This window comes from Pituophis catenifer, unplaced genomic scaffold (assembly GCF_029215685.1).
Source record: "Pituophis catenifer annectens isolate HBS135680 unplaced genomic scaffold, rPitCat1.0.hap2 SCAF_1, whole genome shotgun sequence".
Lineage (NCBI taxonomy): Eukaryota > Metazoa > Chordata > Lepidosauria > Squamata > Colubridae > Pituophis > Pituophis catenifer.
The window spans coordinates 237,037,335-237,057,098 of record NW_027256881.1 but is presented as its reverse complement, the minus strand read 5'-3'; the positions used below and the strand labels follow the sequence as shown (position 1 = coordinate 237,057,098).

General features: G+C 38.7%; 2 protein-coding genes across 2 annotated transcripts; both read left to right on the top strand.

The window, feature by feature from the left end:
- The first annotated feature begins 262 nt into the window (after positions 1-262).
- LOC139327445 (cobalamin binding intrinsic factor-like) lies at positions 263-11,925 on the top strand. The gene is made up of 9 exons (XM_070957275.1): positions 263-398; positions 2,923-3,099; positions 4,645-4,788; positions 6,493-6,648; positions 7,042-7,223; positions 7,342-7,528; positions 8,602-8,737; positions 9,074-9,192; positions 11,844-11,925. The coding sequence occupies exons 1-9, from the start codon at positions 263-265 to the stop codon at positions 11,903-11,905; spliced, it is 1,299 nt and encodes a 432-aa protein (XP_070813376.1). The 3' UTR covers positions 11,906-11,925.
- A 2,668-nt stretch (positions 11,926-14,593) lies between these two features.
- Positions 14,594-19,504, top strand: MRPL16 (mitochondrial ribosomal protein L16). Its single transcript, XM_070957274.1, has 4 exons — positions 14,594-14,805; positions 16,374-16,439; positions 18,039-18,187; positions 18,354-19,504. The coding sequence occupies exons 1-4, from the start codon at positions 14,748-14,750 to the stop codon at positions 18,837-18,839; spliced, it is 759 nt and encodes a 252-aa protein (XP_070813375.1). The 5' UTR covers positions 14,594-14,747; the 3' UTR covers positions 18,840-19,504.
- The last annotated feature ends 260 nt before the right edge of the window (positions 19,505-19,764 follow it).

The window sequence follows — 19,764 nt, the reverse complement described above, 5'->3', positions numbered from 1 at the left end:
CATCTTGCCAAGTTACATAAGCCATCTTCCTTCTGCTAATATGTACACCTGCCCCACCAATTTCTCTGAAAAGATTTGTTTTTTGGCATCTTCTACTCAAATCGGTTCCCACGAAATGTTGAAGAAATTGAGATAAGCAAAGAAAAGTCAACAGTTCTAGAAATGGAGATAAAAGGTTGGCAGGGAGTCTATATAAAAGTTGTACCAACAGTCTATATAAAGTGGGGGGGAAAGCATGCTTTCACCGTTGACTTCCAGTATTATGCCACATCAAGGAAGACCTGGTCTAAAAGGAAGGACAAATACAGATTCCTATCCCAAAATGTTCCTCTTCACTATTATCTTATATGTGTTCTGCATAGTCACCAATGCGGCTTCCATTTCTTCAGGAACTTGCTGTAAGTTTTTCAAATCGCTCTTTCTCTTCTATCAGCCTTCCTTAGCCTGATGCTTCTTCCTAACCTGAAGATCTGTTGACTGATCTTCACAGTCAAATGAGCCTTGCAATGGACTTTGATGCAGGAATTGGGTATGTCTAGTTTAATGAAAAGAAAGACTATGAGTGATATGATAGCAGTGTTCCAATACCTAACGGGCTGCCACAAAGAAGAAGGGGCTAACCTATTCTCCAAAGCATCTGAAGGCAGGACAAGAAGCAATGGATGGAAGTTAATCAAGGAGAGAACCAACCTAGAACTAGGGAGAAATTTTTTGACAGTTAGAACAATTAATCAGTGGAATTACTTGCCTTCAGAACTTGTAGGTACTCTGAAGAAATTGGACAATATTTGTCCGAAATGGTACATGATTTCCTGCTTGAGCAGGGGGTTGGACTAGAAGACGTCCAAGGTCCCTCCCAACTCTGTTATTCTGTTATTTTGAAAATAAGTGCTTCATTTGCAAAACTATACTATGCAAAGCACCTTTTTAACAGCCCTAGAAACATAATATTTGTGCACTGTGTGGATTATTGATGCATAGAGCATTTATGTTGGGCTAACTTTACTTCATGGAAATAGTTCTGTACAAAAAGGTAATTAAAATGTAATATTGCATAAAACTCAATCTGTCGTTATCTCTAACCTCTATTATTTTAGTTGATCTTAAGTTTCTATGAAAATAATGGACCTTATGCGTGTGTGTTTTCCTGCATTGACTTAAGTGAGATTTCAGAACAAGAGAGTATACTCCATTGAGATAACTGTGACTAAGCCCTACATGAGAATACTGTACATAGGATGGCAATTTTAGCCTGGATCCAATGCCTTGGAATCAAAAAAAATGCAGAAAAAAAAATGTATTTTCACCCAATAATGTTTTGCTTCTTTACACAACCACCACATATGGTAATATGATCCTGGCAATTGGTGGCCATTTCCAACATTTAGCTGATTTATTTTCATCTACATCTTAGCTAATCTTTCTGGTGGCATTATTGGGTGAAAATACAGGCATGGTTAGAGGAAATGTTGCAGCAACATATAGAGTTAAAAATATTCTTATTGGGAATTTTACCGGAGAACTATAGTAAAGAAGATACATATTTGATTATTCATATAATAACAGCAGCTAGAATTGTATTTGCACAAAATTGGAAAGCAGATAAAGTCCCGTTGGAAGATAAAATTATAAAGAAAATTTTAGAATGTGCAGAAATGAATAGATTAACATTGAGAATAAAAGATAAAGAAGAGTTGATGTATTTCAGGACGTGGGATAAATTCTACGAGTGGCTAGAAAGGAAATATGAAATAAGGGTATAGAGATAAAACAGATAGAGAAAAGATGGGAGAAAACAATGAGAAAAATAGAAACCCAGATGATGCCTAGGTAAAAGGAAAAAGGGGAGGGGGGTAAAAGAGAAAAAGTGAGATTATTATAAAAATGTACACAAATGATGAAATAGGTATAAATATTAATCAAATAAGAAATTGAAATGAGAATAGGGATAAATAGAAAATCAGGGCTGCTCGAATACCATTCTAGACTGAACTGAAAAGAGAAACAAGAGAGAGGAGAAGGAATAGAGAGAGAGGAAGGGAGAGGAGAGGAGAGGAGAGGGAGAAAGAGAAGAAAGGGAAAAGGAAAGGAAGAGAAGGGAGGGGAAAGAGGAGTAGGAGAGAAGGTTAGAAGGGGGAAGAAGAGAGGAGTGGGGGAAGGGAAGGGGAAGTAGGAAAGAAAAGGAGAGGAAGAACAAAGAAAGTAGGAGGAGAGAGAGGAAGGAAGAGAAGAGGGGGAGTAGAAGAAAGGTTGTAGCAAAATAAAGAAGGGTAAATGGTAAAAGAGCAGCCCCGAATAAGCAAAAATTGAAAGTTAAAAGATAAGATGAATGGAAAATGGTGGATAAATGACTGTACATGTAAATATGTGTATGAGAAATAAAAATAAAATTTTTTTTGAAAAAAAAATGTAATACAGGGAGTCTTTGAATTGCAACAGTGCAGTTAGTGACTGTCTGAAGTTACAACAGCAGTGAAAAAAGTAACTTATGACCATTTTTCACACGTATGACTGTTTGCAGCATCCCCATAGTCATGTGTTCAAAATTAAGGTCCTTGGGAATTGACTCATGCTTATGACACTTGCAATGTCCCGGGGTCATGTGATCACCTTTTGTGACCTTCTGACAAACAAAGTCAAGAGAAAGTCAGATTCACTTAACAATCATGTTACTAATTTAACAACTGCAGTGATTCACTTATGGTAACAACTGTGGCAAGGAAAGCTGTAAACTGGAGCAATATTTACTTAACAAATGTTTTGCTTAGCAACAGAAATGTTGGGCCCAATTGTAGTCATAAGTCAAGGACTATTTGTAGGGACAATTTCTGAGGCTGAATTGTAATTCTGTTGACAAGCTACATGAGAGTTGTCTAGGAGCAAATGCTGTTCTTGATAAATTTCTGGCTGTCTTGGTTCTAGCTGTTCCAAATGATCAGCAAGGGTTGGTTAGAGGCATCCAGAATCAACTGGAAAATTGGGCCAGCCTGCAGGGCAAACCTGATCCCAGTATCCTGATTGCTTTGAACTTGGCTAAGGACCACAATCTTAGTGTGATCATGCATTTGGTGCGGCAGATAAAAGAAACAGCTGGAACAGGTAGGATGCTTGCAATGAGAAGCTTTTACATAAACCAATTTACTGGTTTCTATAACCACTTCTGAACCAGTTCAGTTCTTTAATTTGTTCCATTTTGTAAAGAGGGAAACATAGAAATAGTTTTTCAGCGGTCACTTTTAATAACCGGCTAACTTACTAAACCTAACCTGATCATGAAAAATACCATGAAGGTTTGTGATTTTGTTTTTACTAGTACATCCTAGTTTTAACCACAATATATCTCCCCAAATTAAATAAAATTAAATGTCCTATTCTATTTCTATAATTGCCTGTAAGCTTTTTCTTGGTAGTAAATGGCCACTAAATGGCAAAGTTTTCATCGTGATCATATGTACACACTGGCAAAAGTTCATCTGCTAAATGTTTCCCTGTTACTATTTGTCACAAGGCATCAGAACAATTTTGGGAATAGGCCAAAGCAGCTTTTATTGTTGATCACCTGTATTAAAAGAATCTTGCCAGACTGCATTCCTTTGGGTAAGGCTTCAGTAGTCTGATTTATTATGTTTCCTCCCAGGGTGTGACTCCAGGCCGGTCCCCCTTTTTACTCTCACTTCTCGTTTAGCCGGTGATTCCTCCATGGTCACATAACTATTAAAGTAGATATTTAAATATAGGATATAATAGGAAGTATGTATCAGTGGTGGGTTGCTCCCGGTTCGCACCGGTTCTATAGAACCAGTAGGAAAACCTGTGGGAGGCTCTGCCCACCGACCCCGACATCATCAGAACACTTCTGCACATGCGTAGAAGCTTCTGTGCATGCACGCAGCCCCGTTGCGAACCAGTAGTAAAGGTAAGTAGAACCCATCCCTGGTATGTATGTATGTATCTCACTTTTGAACCCTAACCTACTCTGGATTATAATTCTCCACTCATGTGGAATACATTGTGGATCAATATTAACTATCCTCAAAATTTCTTTCTCTCATATTTAAAATAAATTTCCAGACAACAAACAGTCCGTTGGGTGGCATAAATACAATTGATTTATTTATAGTCCTCTCAGAAGTTTCATTAAGTCTAAAGAAACCTGCTGTACTGTAAGTGGTGTTAAATTGCAGCTAAAAATCCCCTCAACAGACTAAAAGCAGTAGGTTCCAATGATGATAAAACAGAAATTAAGAACCTCATGGCAAGAGCAAAATAGTTTTGATTAAAAGGCTTAGAACCATTTTTTCCTGGAGCTGAAATTATATTAACATATCTGAGTCAATACTAATTCAGCCATATCTGTGTCTAGACTTTCACAGATTGTATTATGGTGCATCTGACACCAGGAACTCCAGTCCATGAAACTTTATATTATCATTGGTTTGTCTTTAAAATATCAACCATATGGTTCTGCAATGTATGCAAGGAAAAAGAATTAGAAAGGGTGTCCAATTATATCCCAATTTTAAAGCAGCTCTCCCAGAGGTGTTGGGCTGCAGTCTAGACTTCCAGCCAGAATGGGAAAGGGTTCTTTATTGCTTTTGAAGCATTGCTTACTCAGTCTTTGTCCTCTCTTATCCCTTCTTGCAGAGATGACCTCTGGCAAAGTGGCTCTTTATGTCCTAGCTCTTCGGTCCTCCTGTCAAAATCCTGCTGATGTCAGCACGCCAGAAAAACATGTCAACCTGGTCCAAGTCCTTGAGAAGAAAACAAAGGAAGAGATTAAGCATATCCGTAAGGAGACAAATGGGCATTAGATTCCTGCCTTTCACTCAAATAACAAAAGGGATGATTAATGCATGGATCCAACTGTCTGTGTTCTTTCCCCACCACTGGCTTTCAAGGATGGTACTCGGTTGAATTGAAATGTCCCTCTATTTTAGGAATGTTATCTATGCAATTCAGATAGCTCCAAGCAGTTCCAGGATCAACATCAAGTTAGCACTCAACTGTCTATCTATGGATACAAATACTCAAACAATTTTATAATTATTTTCTTAGCCAGTCTGGCAATTACCTGTTTTTTGTCTCAATTATGAGCATTTGAAAGACAAAATCTGCATTTGAAAGACAAATGCAAGTTTAATTGCTTACAAACATTCTTAAACTCTTAATTAAGGCACATTTTCATCAGACAACTGAATCCAGTTCTCCAAGTACAATATCTCACAATTTCTATTCATTCTGATCTTCATGCACATTTATTCTTCAGAAATCAATTTTCTGAATAAAATGTACTTTTATAACAGCTGCAAAATTGATCTACAATACTGATGACATAGCTCATGGCTTTGTAATATAACAGATTAATATTAACAGCATTAACAGATTGTATTGTATCAATACAATAAAAACATTAAAACCAAAAGAACCAACACCACAGCTAAACTTTCTCATACAGCACATCATATGTCCCAGCCAAACAACGCTGTACATAAAAGCTAATGAAAACAGGAAAATCTTTACAAGATCTCTGAAAGGTGATGTTGCACTAATGTACTTGTGGGGAAGATTTGTCTTAGTTCACGCTGAAAACATGTTCTGTGCTAGAAAGAGTAGAATTCATAAAGTATAAAATGTTGTTTAGCAATTAGATATCTGTATCTTTGCATCCTGAGTTTTCAACAATATATCTCACAGACACTTTCCACAAAAGTCAGTATTGTGGGGTAGGTAATATTATAAATTATGCCTAGGAGAGATTTATAGCCCTTTTGAGATATTCTCCCTATAGCTGGGGTGAAATCCAGCAGGTTCTGACAGGTTCTGGAGAACCAGAAACAGAAACTTTAAGCAGTTCAGAGAACCGGGAGCGGAAATTTTGAGTAGTTTGGAGAACCGGCAAATGCCACCTCTGGCTGGCCCCAGAGTGGGGTGGGAATGGAGATTTTGCAATATCCTTTCCCCAGGAGTGGGAAGGGAATGGGGATTTTGCAGTATTCTTCCCCTGGAGTGGGGTGGGAATGGAGATTTTGCAGTATCCTTCCCCTGCCACGCCCACCAAGCCATCCACATGCAAGCCACGCCCACAGAACTGGTAGTAAAAAAATTTGGATTTCACCACTGCCCTATAACATTATAAACTCATGCAGCAGGATAATGGGACTTCATTTTCTGCCCCTTCTCATCATTTCCCCAGTTTTGATGCCAGCTGCGGAATTCTGCAATTGATTTCTACAAATCTAGAAAATGCTAGTTGATAAAAGGTTATTTTTTGTGATTTAGAATCCTGCACTTTATGGTTATCAGTTCCATGGGGAAACCACGGAGGTATAGCTAGTTTGTGATTTCAGATCTCTCCTTCTCCAATAGTACTGTTTTGAATTAGTTTTCCATTTCTGCCTCATTTTGAACTCAACCTCCAAACAGTAACAGGCTGAAAGTAGATGTCTTCTGTGACCACACAGGAAGTAACTGATAAAAATACTTGCTTTTCAGATACCACTGGGACTCCCAAGACAACCTACTACCAATTGGCTCTAGATACTTTGGCTTTGTGTGTAGAAAAAAGTCCAGAATTAGAAATTACTGCCACCATCCTGGCCAAGGCAGTCCTGGCTAATCGTTTCCAATTCCATGGTCATTATTCTGTAGGTAAGAAAAAGCTTCACAGAGACACAAACACATATATGATTTTGAATATGATTTTAAATTACCTTTTTATTCTGTGCCTTGAAAATCTTCAAGATAGACCTCTTAATAATACTCTGTAATGATCTTGGGAAATAGGTTGGACTGAGAGATGGTGAGTGGGACATTGGGGAACTTCATGATGAGCAAGTGATTTATAAGCTTGGAATCCATTATCCATTGCATCATCCACAATGACAACTTGTAATAAACAGCCTTTTCCAATTTGGCCTGCTTCTCTCAGATATCTGCTATTGTCCAGCTCCTATACCGAAGAGATCTATGACTCTTCCTAGATTGGCAAATACTCCTGACTTTCTCCTCACTGCTCAATCCCTTGTTTGATGTAATTCACAGATACTGCTGCTGTAGCAAGTCTAGCACTGTTCTGTGTGTATGAAGGAAGGATCTCGTTTCAGCAGAGCAAACTTGTAGGAACTTTACAAGCAGCCTTGGCCATGGCCACAAAGGATATCCTTAATGAACAGCAGACTAATGGCCTCCTTGGAAATATCTATAGCACTGGCCTTGCAATGCAGGTACATCTGACCTTTTCTTTGGGAAGGATGAAAATCCAGAAATCTGGTCTTTATCCCTTTGAATCTTACTGAGCATCTCTCTCTCTTCTATCTCTCTCACTCACTCACTAATTTCCAGGCTCTCAGTGTTACTTCTGAGTTCTACTCTGCTAATGCATGGAACTGCCCAAAGACCTTGAATGAAGTGCTGAGTAAGATCACCAAGAGAGCCTTTAGCACTCCAGCTGCTGCTTCTCAGATCCTGCCTTCTCTGGTGGGCAAGACATATTTGGATGTGAGGGGTCTCACTTGCAGCTCCGAAACTGGTAAGGCAGCTTCTTAGTGAAAAGAAACTCCCCTGGTATCTCCCTTGTTCTCTGAAGGAGAGATAGAGAAATGGAGGCACAGTCTAATGAGGCCTGCATTGTAGAACCACCTTTCCCCATCACTGTATTTCCACACCACGAAAAAGTACAGTTTTGCAGTTATTTGTTATGCTGGAATTCCTGGACCCCATAACAAAAAGGAATGATGGAGGTGGAGGAAACAGTGCTATTTCCAGGTAATATTTATGTCACCTGAGTGCATTTTGGGTAGTTCCCTGGAGGGCGCCAGAATCAGATAAGGTAAACAAGGACAAGCACTTTTTAGCCATACTTTCAAAATGTATTTATTTGAGGTGTTCAAAGATTGAAAGAGGCATGATGGGAACACTCTAAAGCCATTGGAAAGGCATGGGGCACAATTTTCAGCATTTTTTATTCAAATCTATTTTTATTCAAAATAAATTTTATGCTACCAGAAGTTTAAATCACAAAAATTAGTGGCTTGTGTCCCTATTTAGAAAGAATTGCAGAACTCTCCACAAAATTATGCCACCAAAGCCAAACAGATTTTTCATCTAATTTGAATGCTTCTTGGATCCCAAAAAACAATGGTGATCATGTAGGTGATCATTGGAAAGCCCAGCCTGTAATGATCCAATTTATTCAGTGTTATTGATCTGCAGCTTCTGCTCAATAACTCATCCATAATGATGAAAACAGTGGTGCCTTTAGCATCACACTTCTTGTCATACTGGCCAGGGTTGGTTCTGGAGTTGTTGTACAGTGATTCTGGAAAGTTGTACAACAGGAGAGCTGTACACCATCGTTGTTATACCAGATGCAAAGAAAAAATGGGTAATATAGATATGGAGCTCTGGAATAACAAGCATATTTTAATTCTGCCTATGGATGTACTTTCACTGCACCAAGAAGGAGCAATCTTTAAATTTGCTACCAAGTCTAGCTCATATTGCTGACTCTTCTAAATCTCAGCTGTGAAAATCTAGAAACAGCCCTAGGATATTAAGGTGTAATAAATTAGTTCACCTGCCTTCTCTTCTCTTTCTTTGCAGTAACAGTGCGTTATACAGTAATCAATGAGCTAATAGGACCTCACTTCAAGTATTCCACAACTGTGAAAGTGCCAAAGGGTTCTGTGCTGCTTGTTGTCTTGGAAGCAGCTCAACAATTTAATGCAAATGAATTCAGGTAAATAGACTCCTAGTAGATTCATTATAAATTCTGTCTCTGAACTTTTGGGGGGGGGCATTCAGCCCAGGATGTGAAACTTTTCTTATTTTCAGTTCAAGAAACCTTAAACCTTTATCAATCTGTTTTAACCTGTCTTTGGGCTGGAAGCTGGATAAATTTAAATATTTGATTTCTATGAACTATTTTCACCTATAACGTTCCTGATATTTTCTACTTCTTTCCATTTTTCTTGTGTATACATTAAATATCCCTTAAAGTATTATGATATAATTCACCATTTTCTTATTCATACTTCCTTCTTGCTACATTTTTAATGAGTTTGGCATCTTGCAGCTTTCAAACAGAGGAGACATCTTGGGGCCCCATGGTCACCTCTATCAATGGCCTCCAAGGCAGCACCAATGAAAAGACCTACTGGCAGTTCCTCAGTGGCAAAACACCCCTTGAACAAGGTACATTTTCTTGGGAAGAAGGAAAGTGCTGAAAGATACAACATAGTTCCTCCAGATACTTGTAGCCTTTATCACACATCTTAATTATGATTAACTTGCTAGTAAATATGCAGCTATAGAATAATAATAATCTACAAGACCAAAATAATAGGTTGATGCCTGTTCAAATGGCAGTTTTCAAGTTGAGCTCAACTCATGAATTCATAGATATATCTAGATAGTTTTCTCAGTGCAACACTGAAATTATGTGTCGTTGACTTCTCCTGGAATAAGCTTTCAACTTCCCAGTCTACCCTACAGTGCTGGCATGTCCTAGAAATATCCTATCCAGAGACTAATCAGCTTTGATTCTACTTAGCTTTTGACCCCAGACAAGATTTCCAAGTGCGACAATTAATTGAGAGCCTACTCAAATGCACAATTCCCAAAGGGCAAGGTGTACAGAGGAAACACAATATACATATTTTACCTATTTACCAAAGTGACTGATATGCAAGTCCAGAAAAAAAATCAAGGTTGTTAATCATTTTGGCACACAGTCTAGTTACATCAGCAAGGGCATCAATCAAATGAAGTTAGGGATTAAATGTAGTCCCAGAAAAAGACTGAGCAAAGGATCAAGTTGAAGAAGAGGTAGAGGAGTACAATTGCAAAATGAAGATTCAGTGAAAACAGAGGGACAGAACCTTAAAGGTTGAGAAGACTAACTGGTGTTCTAATTAATGGATGCCTAACATTATCCGGTAATGTTTAGTTATTGATATGCATAAAGCTGACACAAATATATTACTGTATAGAAGATACCGGTAGTTGTCCAATCTTTTAGCTTGCATTGAATGAAGAGGAATTGTCTTGAACCACACATAATGCATATAATATAGTTAAGGTATATAAATAACAAGCTTCCTTTATTTTTATTATCCTGTATGATTGCATTACTAACTGTCTAAGGCCACATGCAACTCATGGGGAATGTGTTGGACATGCCTGGTATAGTGGATAGGTGCATTCGATGCTTTGGATTTGATTCTAAAAAGATGCTTCAGTGCACTTGAAAGTGTGAATATATCTCAAAGGTGCTTTTTCAAGAGGCAACTGGACTTCCTTGTTTTTCTTTGAAGACGTTTTGCTTCTCAACCAAGAAGCTTCTTCAGCTCTGAATGGATGGTGGGGAATGGAAGGATTTATATTCCTTGCAGACAGATGGTTGTGTGAATTCTTCTAGATAGTTGTTGAGGCCACTTGGAGGTTTATCTGTGTCCTCAGGATCATCTGAGTAGTGCAAATGGGTGTGGAGCCTTCTTACAACTGGAGATAGATGATGTCATGTCCCTCTCCCTTTGCTGAGAGAGGGCTGTTCAATTTTGACATAGATGGCCTCTTTGACCCCTCTTTCAAACCAGCGGTCCTCTCTCCAAAATGAGGACATTGCTGTCTTCAAGAGTGGTCTTTGTCTTTTAAATGCAGATGGATTGCTAACTTCTCCTGATGGGTTTGTTCTCCTATGATGTGCCATGTGTTTCATAAACCTCCAAGTGCCTCAACAACTCCCTAAAATAATGCAAATGACCAGCTGTCAGCAACGAATATAAACTCTTCCATTCCCCACCATCCAGTCAGAGTTGAAAAAATTGGATGAAAAGCAAAACATCTTCAAAGAAAAACAAGAAACTTCAGTTGCCTCTTGAAACAAAGCACTTTTGGGACAATCATGATCTGGATGACTGAGAATCCCCATAAACAAGTGTGAATACAGTACTTGTTTTCTACTCTTTAAAGCAGCTATGCTTTAAATAAAAGGAATTATTTGTTTAGCAGTGATGGCATTGGGAAAAAACTGTTCTTGTGTCTAGTTGTTCTGGTGTGCAGTGCTCTATAGCGTCGTTTTGAGGGTAGGAGTTGAAACAGTTTATGTCCAGGATGTGAGGGGTCGTCTGTAAATATTTTCACAGCCCTTTTTTTGACTCGTGCAGTATACAGGTCCTCAATGGAAGGCAGGTTGATAGCAATTGTTTTTTCTGCACTTCTAATTATCCTCTGAAGTCTGTGCCTGTCTTGTTGGGTTGCAGAGCCAAACCAGACGGTTATAGAGGTGCAGATGACAGACTCAATAATTCCTCTGTAGAACTGGATCAGCAGCTCCTTGGGCAGTTTGAGCTTTCTGAGTTGGCGCAGAAAGAACATTCTTTGTTGTGCTTTTTTGATGACGTTTTTGATGTTAGCTGTCCATTTTAGATCTTGCGATATGGTAGAACCTAGAAATTTGAAGGTCTCTACTGTTGATACTGTGTTGTCTAGTATTGTGAGAGGTGGGAGTATGGAAGGGTTTCTCCTAAAGTCTACCACCATTTCTACAGTTTTGAGTGTGTTCAGTTCCAGATTGTTCCGGTCACACCAAGAGGCTAGTTGTTCAACCTCCCATCTGTAGCAGGAAGCAACTCTGACAGGACAGGGTTGTATTGTGATATTACTGTATGCATAACCTATTTTTCATCATCATGACTGGCTGTGGTCAGGCATGCAAGGCAGTTGAGTATCTGCATATATCTAAAGCAATATTAGTTTTCAAACATCTACACATATGAAGGCTTATAATATATCTAATGTAGAGCATGCTCTAGTTTTTCAACATCATGTTTTTATCTTTCCAGGTGTTGGCAGCTACAAACCGAAAGATAATGAAGAAATTGTGGCTATGTTCAGTAGATATTGAATTATCACCTACAATATAAGATAGGACTAACATTCAAGCCTGCTTTGTATTAGAGGATCTCCTTTTCAGACAAAAAATGTGGCAAGATGACAATAAAAATGTTGATTTGATGTGTGCAATGTATTGAATGTTTCAAAATGAATTAATAACTGAATGCCAACAAAAGTAAATTATTATAAGACATTATATATTGAAATACTTATAAAAGGACTGACAATTTTATTACATATTGCCAGGCATATTTTCAGCATAGAGAGAAAAAGATGAACATGCAAAAGAGAGAATCTCAGAGATCTTTGCTTCTACAAATTGAAACGTATCAAAATAAATGGAGAGAGACTAGAATAACACTTGCATATACTGGTTTACATATGAGTATAAATTTAGCATGTATAATATAATTGAAATGGACATGAATACATCCTAGTGAAATGGAGAAGACTATGTTCAGTTTCATTAACTGCTGATGGACAAATGTTTTCTTTTTAACTCTGATCTTCAAATGCTTGTCTTTTATAATAGTTGTTGAAATAGAAGGCTGCCCTCTAAAGGCATCTTAGATATTTTTTTTATTAACTAGTTTGATGCTTCCCCATTTCAAAATACTCAAAAGTAGTTTATAATACTGTACAGCAAAAGTAAAACTACAACTACAAACCAACCAACAGAAAAAAATAAATGATCTCTTGTGCTCTGTAGGGTCCCATCCTGCATTTCTTGCCTGGGACTCCTGCCTCTTCCTGTTTAATGATCCATGTGGTCCTGAGGCTACAATGACAATCAGGTCTGCCAAAATTGCTGTCACTAAGCAATATAGTCACATGAACTGTGCTTTACAATGGCATCACTTAGTAAAAGCAAAACCAAAAGTACACATATCGACTGGGTGAAACTAGGCTTAATAGCAGTAACGGTGAGAGGGATTTTGGTCTTAGTGGACAACCAGCTAAATATGAGCCCACAATGTGCAGCTGCAGCCAAAAAAGCCAATGCAATCCTAAACTGCATTAACAGAGGGATAAAATCAAGCTCAAATGAGGTACTAATACCACTCTATAAAGCCTTTGTAACACCACACCTGAAATACTGCATCCAGTTTTGGTCACCACACTATAAAAAAGATGTTGAGACTCTAGAAAAAGTGCAGAGGAGAGCAACCAGGATGATTAGGGGACTGGAGACTAAAACATATGAAGAACGGTTACATGAACTGAGCATGGCTACTCTAGTGAAGAGAAGGACCAGGGGAGACATGATAGCAGTGTTCCAATATTTAAGGGGCTGCCACAGAGGAAGGGGTCAAGCTATTTTCCAAAGCAACTGAAGGACAGACAAGGAATAATGGATGGAAACTGATCAAGGAGAGATTCAACCTAGAAATGAGGAGGAACTTTCTGACAGTGAGAACAATCAACCAATGGAACAGCTTGCCTTCGGAAGTTGTGGGAGCTTCATCACTGGAGGCTTTCAAGAAGAGATTGGACTGCCATTTGTCAGAAATGGTGTAGGGTCTCCTGCTTGAGGGGGGGGGTTGGACTAAATGACCTACAAGGTCCCTTCCAACCTTAATCTAATCTTTATCTAATCTAATCAAATCTAATCTAATCTAATCTAATCTAATCTAATCATCTAATCTAATCTAATCTAATCTAATCTAATCTAATCTAATCTAATCATCTAATCTAGTAACGGAAGTTCCACTCCCAATTGCTACCATAACCACAAGACCACCTAGAAGGTAAGAATTAATAACATTATTTTACATTCCTTCAAAGGAATAGGTTGAAACTTGTAATTAAGTTATAAATGAGGCTTAGTGAGGGGGTGCATGATTTTCCTGCTTTATTCCTCTCTAGATGACACTGCTACTTCCAAATGGATCTTTTAATGTACAGCAGTTTTACAAGTCATCTGGATGACATTTAAGGCAGAAATATGCCAAAATATACACCTTCAAAGTCATTACAAATCATTTTCTTTCTTTCTTTCTTTTCTTTCTTTTTCTTTCCTTCCTTCCTTTTATTTATTTAATACCTTGCCCATCTAACCAATAAAGCAATTCTGTATGGCAGAGTTCCTGCTTTGAAAGACCTTTATGCTGATCATTTTTTATTTTAACATTTTCCCCCTCTGTATTCTATGACTGCCTATTCTTTATTAACTAAAGAATCCACCATCTGCTAGTAGTATTTCTCTCTCCTAGATAAACTTATCCTAGTCCCAAACAGCCCGGGAAGGAGGGGGCGGGGGGCGGGGGGGGGAAGGAAGACAGGATCCGGTAGGTTTTATTTTTTTAAATAAAATAAAATTTAAATAAAATACCCATACACCAACAGACTGTAATAACTATACTCTGTGCCTTGAGATCTGTTGATATTAAAGATGCAGGATGATTTACTGCCACAAATTTAGGCTGTTTCAGTACAGCATGGTTATTTTACTGTCACACCCACACACATTCCCCTTATTCGCCGTAATGTCATAAAAAAATAAATTAATTCGGGTAGATCAAAAATATACAAGGAACACTGGATGAATCGAAGTTCGCCTTCTCAGCAGACTCTCTCTCCCAGCCACCCCAGCGGCGTCACGCATGTGCCTTTCCCGGAACCAAAGTGTCGCAGTGCTTGTTTCCTGGGGATATGCCTAAAGTTCTTCCTACCGGAAGCGTTGCTGCCCGGGCCGGATTAGACCCGCGCCCTTCGCAATACAGCCGAAGAGAGAGAGAGAGAGAGAGAGAGAGAGAGAAGTGGTAACTCTCTCCGTGACTTTGTCGGAGCGATAGAAGGGACCACCTCGCCCGGCGTTTCTACAAGGGTGGCTGGTCTTCGGGATTAAGGGAATGTGGAGGCTGGCTAGGCGCCCTTTAAGCGCCCTCGCGGGGACGCCGACACCGACAGGTCAGAAGGAGGTCGAGCCGTCTTCTTTTATGAATCGTGGAGGGGAGGATGCATTGCAACGCCTTATGCCAGAGGTCTTCAAACTTGGCAGCTTTAAGACCTGTGGACTTCAACTCCCAGAATTCTCCAGCCAGCTATGCTGGCTGGAGAATTCTGGGAGTTGAAGTCCAGAGGTCTTAAAGCTGCCAAGTTTGAAGATCCCTGTTTTATGCCTTTTGCAGCGCAGCCGTTAAATCTTCCATACAGCAACAAGAGCCAGTTTCACCACCACCACCACCACCACCACCACCACCTCTTTTCAGGGATATGGAGTGAAAAGGTTGAGCACCTGTCGCTCGAAGGAACCAGGTTAACTATGCGTCATAACTGTACAGCAAAGGCAGTTATTTCGGATCTATAATAGTTATGAAAGGAGACAAATGTTAACCGGTATAAATTGTCCACCCACTGCAAGTCTAGACTTTGGGAAAAAAGTGCAAAGAAGAACAACTAAGATGATTAAAGGCCTGGAGACAAAAACGTGTGAAGAACGGTTGCAGGATTTGGGTTTGGCAAGTCTACAGAAAAGGAGGACCTGCCAGGAGGGTGGGGGGAGAGGAGGGAGATGACATGATATCAGTATTCTAGTATTTGAGAGGCTGCCACAAAGAGGAGGGGGTGCGGGTCAACCTATTTTCCAAAGCACCAGAGGGCAGGACAAGAAACAATGGATGGAAACTAATCAAGGAGAGAAGCAACCTGGAATTAAGGAGAAACTTCCTAACAGTGAGAACAATTAACCAATGGAACAGCTTGCCTTCAGAAGTTGTGGGGGCTTCATCACTGGAGGTTTTTAAGAAGAGACTGGACAGTCACTTGTCTGAAGTGGTATAGGGTCTCCTGCTTGAGCCAGGAGTTGGACTAGAAGACCTCAAAGGTCCCTTCCAGCTCTATTCTGATTGATTGATTGATTGATTGATTGATTGATTGATTGATAATAAAGTTTGGAAGGCTGGTGCATTATCTTTAAGATAAAAGTCCTTCTGTCCTCGGTTGTCAGCTTGGACAGATGGGTTGGCGATGGTCTTGAGAAACAGCAGTTTATTCTGTTAATTGTTCAACCTTTTGTGTTTGATTCCTTATGGTTTTCTTTTAATATGATATTGTAACTGGTTTTTGCCCATTAGTTGGTGCTGTTGAGTATAATTCTTTCCAGTCTCAAATAAGCTGCTGTGGCTTGTAGAAGTATTAGGACTATAATTCCCATCATATCCAGTCAGCGTGTTTGATAGACTACACAACCTGATGTCTTCAGCGGAAATATAACTGTAACCAACCTCCTACCCTGAAGTACATCCCCTGATTATAAGCCCAATCAGGCTTTTGAGCGCGTGGCAATAAGGCCAAGCACTTATTTCAAGGTTCAAAAAAATATATGACAGGGTCTTATTTTTGGGGAAACACGGTAATATGAGAGAAATGTTTCCAGGATATGCTACCGGTTTGTTAGATGGAAGATGCCTTTATAAGAGTTGTGTATGGGCCAATTCCTTTTTGGCAATAACTTTTTGTGCATTATTTTGTTTTAGGTTTTGGTGGAACCAAAATTCTCACTGCTGGTTACAAGAAATATGATCCACTTCCAGATTATACAGGTACTCTAAGGGATAGAGGAGAATGTTACTGAAATGATGTTACTTTTATTGCTTTTAAATGTATGTGTATAATAATACACTGAAAGTGAGAAATATACCATTCTTTTGGTTTGGTACTAACACATTCCCCCTCCCCCCACCCCATCCACTTTTTACTTTTAACATTCCAAACTCTTGTTGCTGACGTTTGGCAGCAAATCACTGAATACCATAAAGATAAAATATTTTTCTATGAATGATATTTGTTTAAGGTGTTTCTAGAGAATTAATCATTTTAAGAACAAATTTTGAAGCAGTACAGTCAATTAAAATACAAAATATAGATAATAAATTTAAAAAATAGTATAGTTGAAAACTGAGGAAAAGAAGGAAGAATACAAGTGAAGTCCACACACACACACACACACACACACACACACACACACACAAACACAAACAAACATGCACACATATAAATACGAATGAAAAGCATGAGGGAAAAATAAGTGTTCAATAGGCCCCTAAAAGTATAATACACGGCCTCATTTATTTCAGAAGGGAGAATTTTCCAGATTGATAAACAGATACGTAATTTGAACACTTTTACTTTGTTATTTTCTTCTGGTGGAATTGGGGAATATGTTTCTAAGATATTTCCAGTGTGTGCCCTTGAGGTATCATACAATTAATGTACATGGTTATCTTTATATGCTTTGTAATACTTAGCAAAGCAATACTGTGACATCTGTTAAAAGTTCTTTGTATTAGAACTGAAATCAAACTAATTATAACATTTTTAGTTATGCCACTGATAGTTCTTTAACTAAGGCTGAATCAGAACTTGCTCCTAGATCATAACTTTAGTCCACAGAGCCTCTTACATTATTTCAAATGTGAATTTGAGCCTGCTTTTTTAAATTTCAAGAGATAGCTTGCTCAATTTAAAGTAAATATGCAATCTCAATAAAGGCAGTGGACAGTAGACAAACCACCCTGTCTTCTGCTGCTTTTGAATTAAGCATTAGCAACATGATAGGCTCTTTCCTTGGTCCCAGCTTAGATTTAACTGAACGGAATAAAAATATGTTTTGATACGTATGAATATCTCCAAGTAGTGTCACTGAAATGTAAGGGGAAATCTACTTCTAACTTAAGGCCAATTTAGACTACTGTAGTTGCAAAGCTGAAATAAGCACACATTTTTTGCAATCACTTCTAGTACTCCCTCTTTTGGTCAATACAATGTACTTGCCTGCTGTATGTAGATGTTATTTATCACTTTGGATTAAGTTGCTGGCATGTACTTCCTCCTCTATATTGCTTCAAAGTTGGTTCTTACATAAAACTTAAAAGGACAGAATTTCTGTCAACCTTTAAGATACATTTATCAGAACTTTAACCAGACACTCTTAAATAAGATGCCTTGGTCTCTTGACTTAGTAATTGTTAAATAATGTTTTGTTTTAAAAGATAGTGATGGTGCTTTTATATAATTGTGGTAGGGAGGCAGTTAGAAGGCACAAGCATAATTCATGAGCTGAAATTCAAAAATTTGAGCACCTCTCCTGAGTAGTCCAGCAGTTGTGAGAAAAAACTGAGTCTACAATTCCATTCTTTTAGGAATTATCATTCCTGAGAAACCCAAACTGAAAATGGTTGAGAGAGCACCAAACTTGATTAAGGTTAGGCGACAGCCCAAGAATTTACGTGACATCCGGGGTCCATCTACCGAAGCCACTGAATTTACTGAAGGAAAATTTGGTATTTTGGTAAGTAAGAATCTTTTTAGTTCTTTATAACAAATATAAGATGGTGGCAATTGAATGTGAAAGAGGAGATCCCCTCTTGCAATTTCAAAAATGTTACTTAATGATGGTCTTTCTTATTTGAAGTATTAAAAAAAAAAATTCCCCCTCAACTTTCCTTGGCCTGCAGGCTTTGAGTGGTGGCTATCTCCGCTGGATTCACTTTGAAGTGATGCGTCTGAGTATTAATCGGCACATGAATTCCAAGACAATGTTTGCACTGTGGAGAGTCCCTGCTCCTTACAAACCCATTACTCGCAAAGGACTAGGACATCGTATGGGTGGTGGCAAAGGTGCAATTGATCACTATGTGTCAGCAGTGAAAGCAGGTCGCCTCATAGTGGAAATTGGTGGGCAATGTGAGTTTACTGAGGTGAAACACTTCCTCACTCAAGTGGCCAAGAAACTGCCTTTTGAAGCCCAAGCAGTCAGCAGGGAAACCCTTCAAGAGATGCGGGACAGAGAAGAGGAGAGGCGGCGTAATAACCAGAATCCATGGACATTTGAGCGGATTATTACTGCCAATATGCTGGGAATACGGAAATATCTGAGCCCTCATGATTTACAGTACAAGGGTCGCTACTGGGGAAAGTTCTTCCTGCCTGACAGGGTGTGAGTGGAGACTTTTGGAACCTGATCTGCTGCAGCCATTCTTTGAAAACTTTGTCTTTCTCAACAGAGAGATTTGTGCATGAAGAAACAAGCGAGTGTCTATATATCTGGAAGTCCAATAAGTATGGAGGGTGATGGAGTGGTGATAATGATGTAGAACTTGGGATAAATAAACTCACCCTGGAAGTTTGTTACAGTGTTTGATATTTTGACCTTCATCTGAGAAATTCTGTGCACCTTTTATTTGCAAAAAGGGTTGGGACAAAATTCGCAAAATCCAGTTTAAATATTTGGATGTGTAATGAGTTTGGTAAAGAAAATATCCTCTCATAAACTGGAAGCATTTTTTCCTGTAAGCCACCCAGCTCAATAGATATGCTGGGCATTTTAGAACATTTTATGGGAGTTATTTCCTATTCACAAAATGGTTGCAATCTTTCTCAATAGAGATTTACCAGATAGTAAACCAGTGAAGTACTTGCTACCCTTCCAGCATACCCTTTTCTTTGAGTGAGTGCATTTCCAAGCACAAAGCACCAATTATGGCTACTCATCATTTGTAATGATATGTGGGAATGACCTGCAGCCTAGGCAAGAATCTTCCTCCTGTTTCCCAAGGACATACCCACATACCATCACACCATTATTATTTACTACAATAAAAATGTCTCTGGGATCAATATAGATGTAAAAATAAAGCTGTCATTTGCTGCTGCTACTCTTACGTGTTAATTAAAAGACTAACAAATACTAGTCAGATGGTATAGGCAGCTTTTAATAAAAACTAGACTATTGGGTAATTGTTTCAGAGATATTTTCTTACCTAAACAAATGGAATGGCCACAGCAAAGAAAATCAATAGGAGCAGGAGTGATTTCCAATTTCCTGTCAACTTCCCCAGTTTCCTTATGGGACATTGGCAGGAAACA

Excerpts from the sequence above, each read along its gene's own strand:
- LOC139327445 (XM_070957275.1), top strand. The coding sequence starts at position 263 with ATGCCACATCAAGGAAGACCTGGTCTAAAAGGAAGGACAAATACAGAT. Across the intron at positions 8,738-9,073 it reads TTTAATGCAAATGAATTCAG|CTTTCAAACAGAGGAGACAT; the intron begins GTAAATAGACTC and ends GGCATCTTGCAG. Across the intron at positions 9,193-11,843 it reads CAAAACACCCCTTGAACAAG|GTGTTGGCAGCTACAAACCG; the intron begins GTACATTTTCTT and ends TTATCTTTCCAG.
- MRPL16 (XM_070957274.1), top strand. The coding sequence starts at position 14,748 with ATGTGGAGGCTGGCTAGGCGCCCTTTAAGCGCCCTCGCGGGGACGCCG. Across the intron at positions 14,806-16,373 it reads GGGGACGCCGACACCGACAG|GTTTTGGTGGAACCAAAATT; the intron begins GTCAGAAGGAGG and ends ATTTTGTTTTAG. Across the intron at positions 16,440-18,038 it reads TCCACTTCCAGATTATACAG|GAATTATCATTCCTGAGAAA; the intron begins GTACTCTAAGGG and ends CCATTCTTTTAG.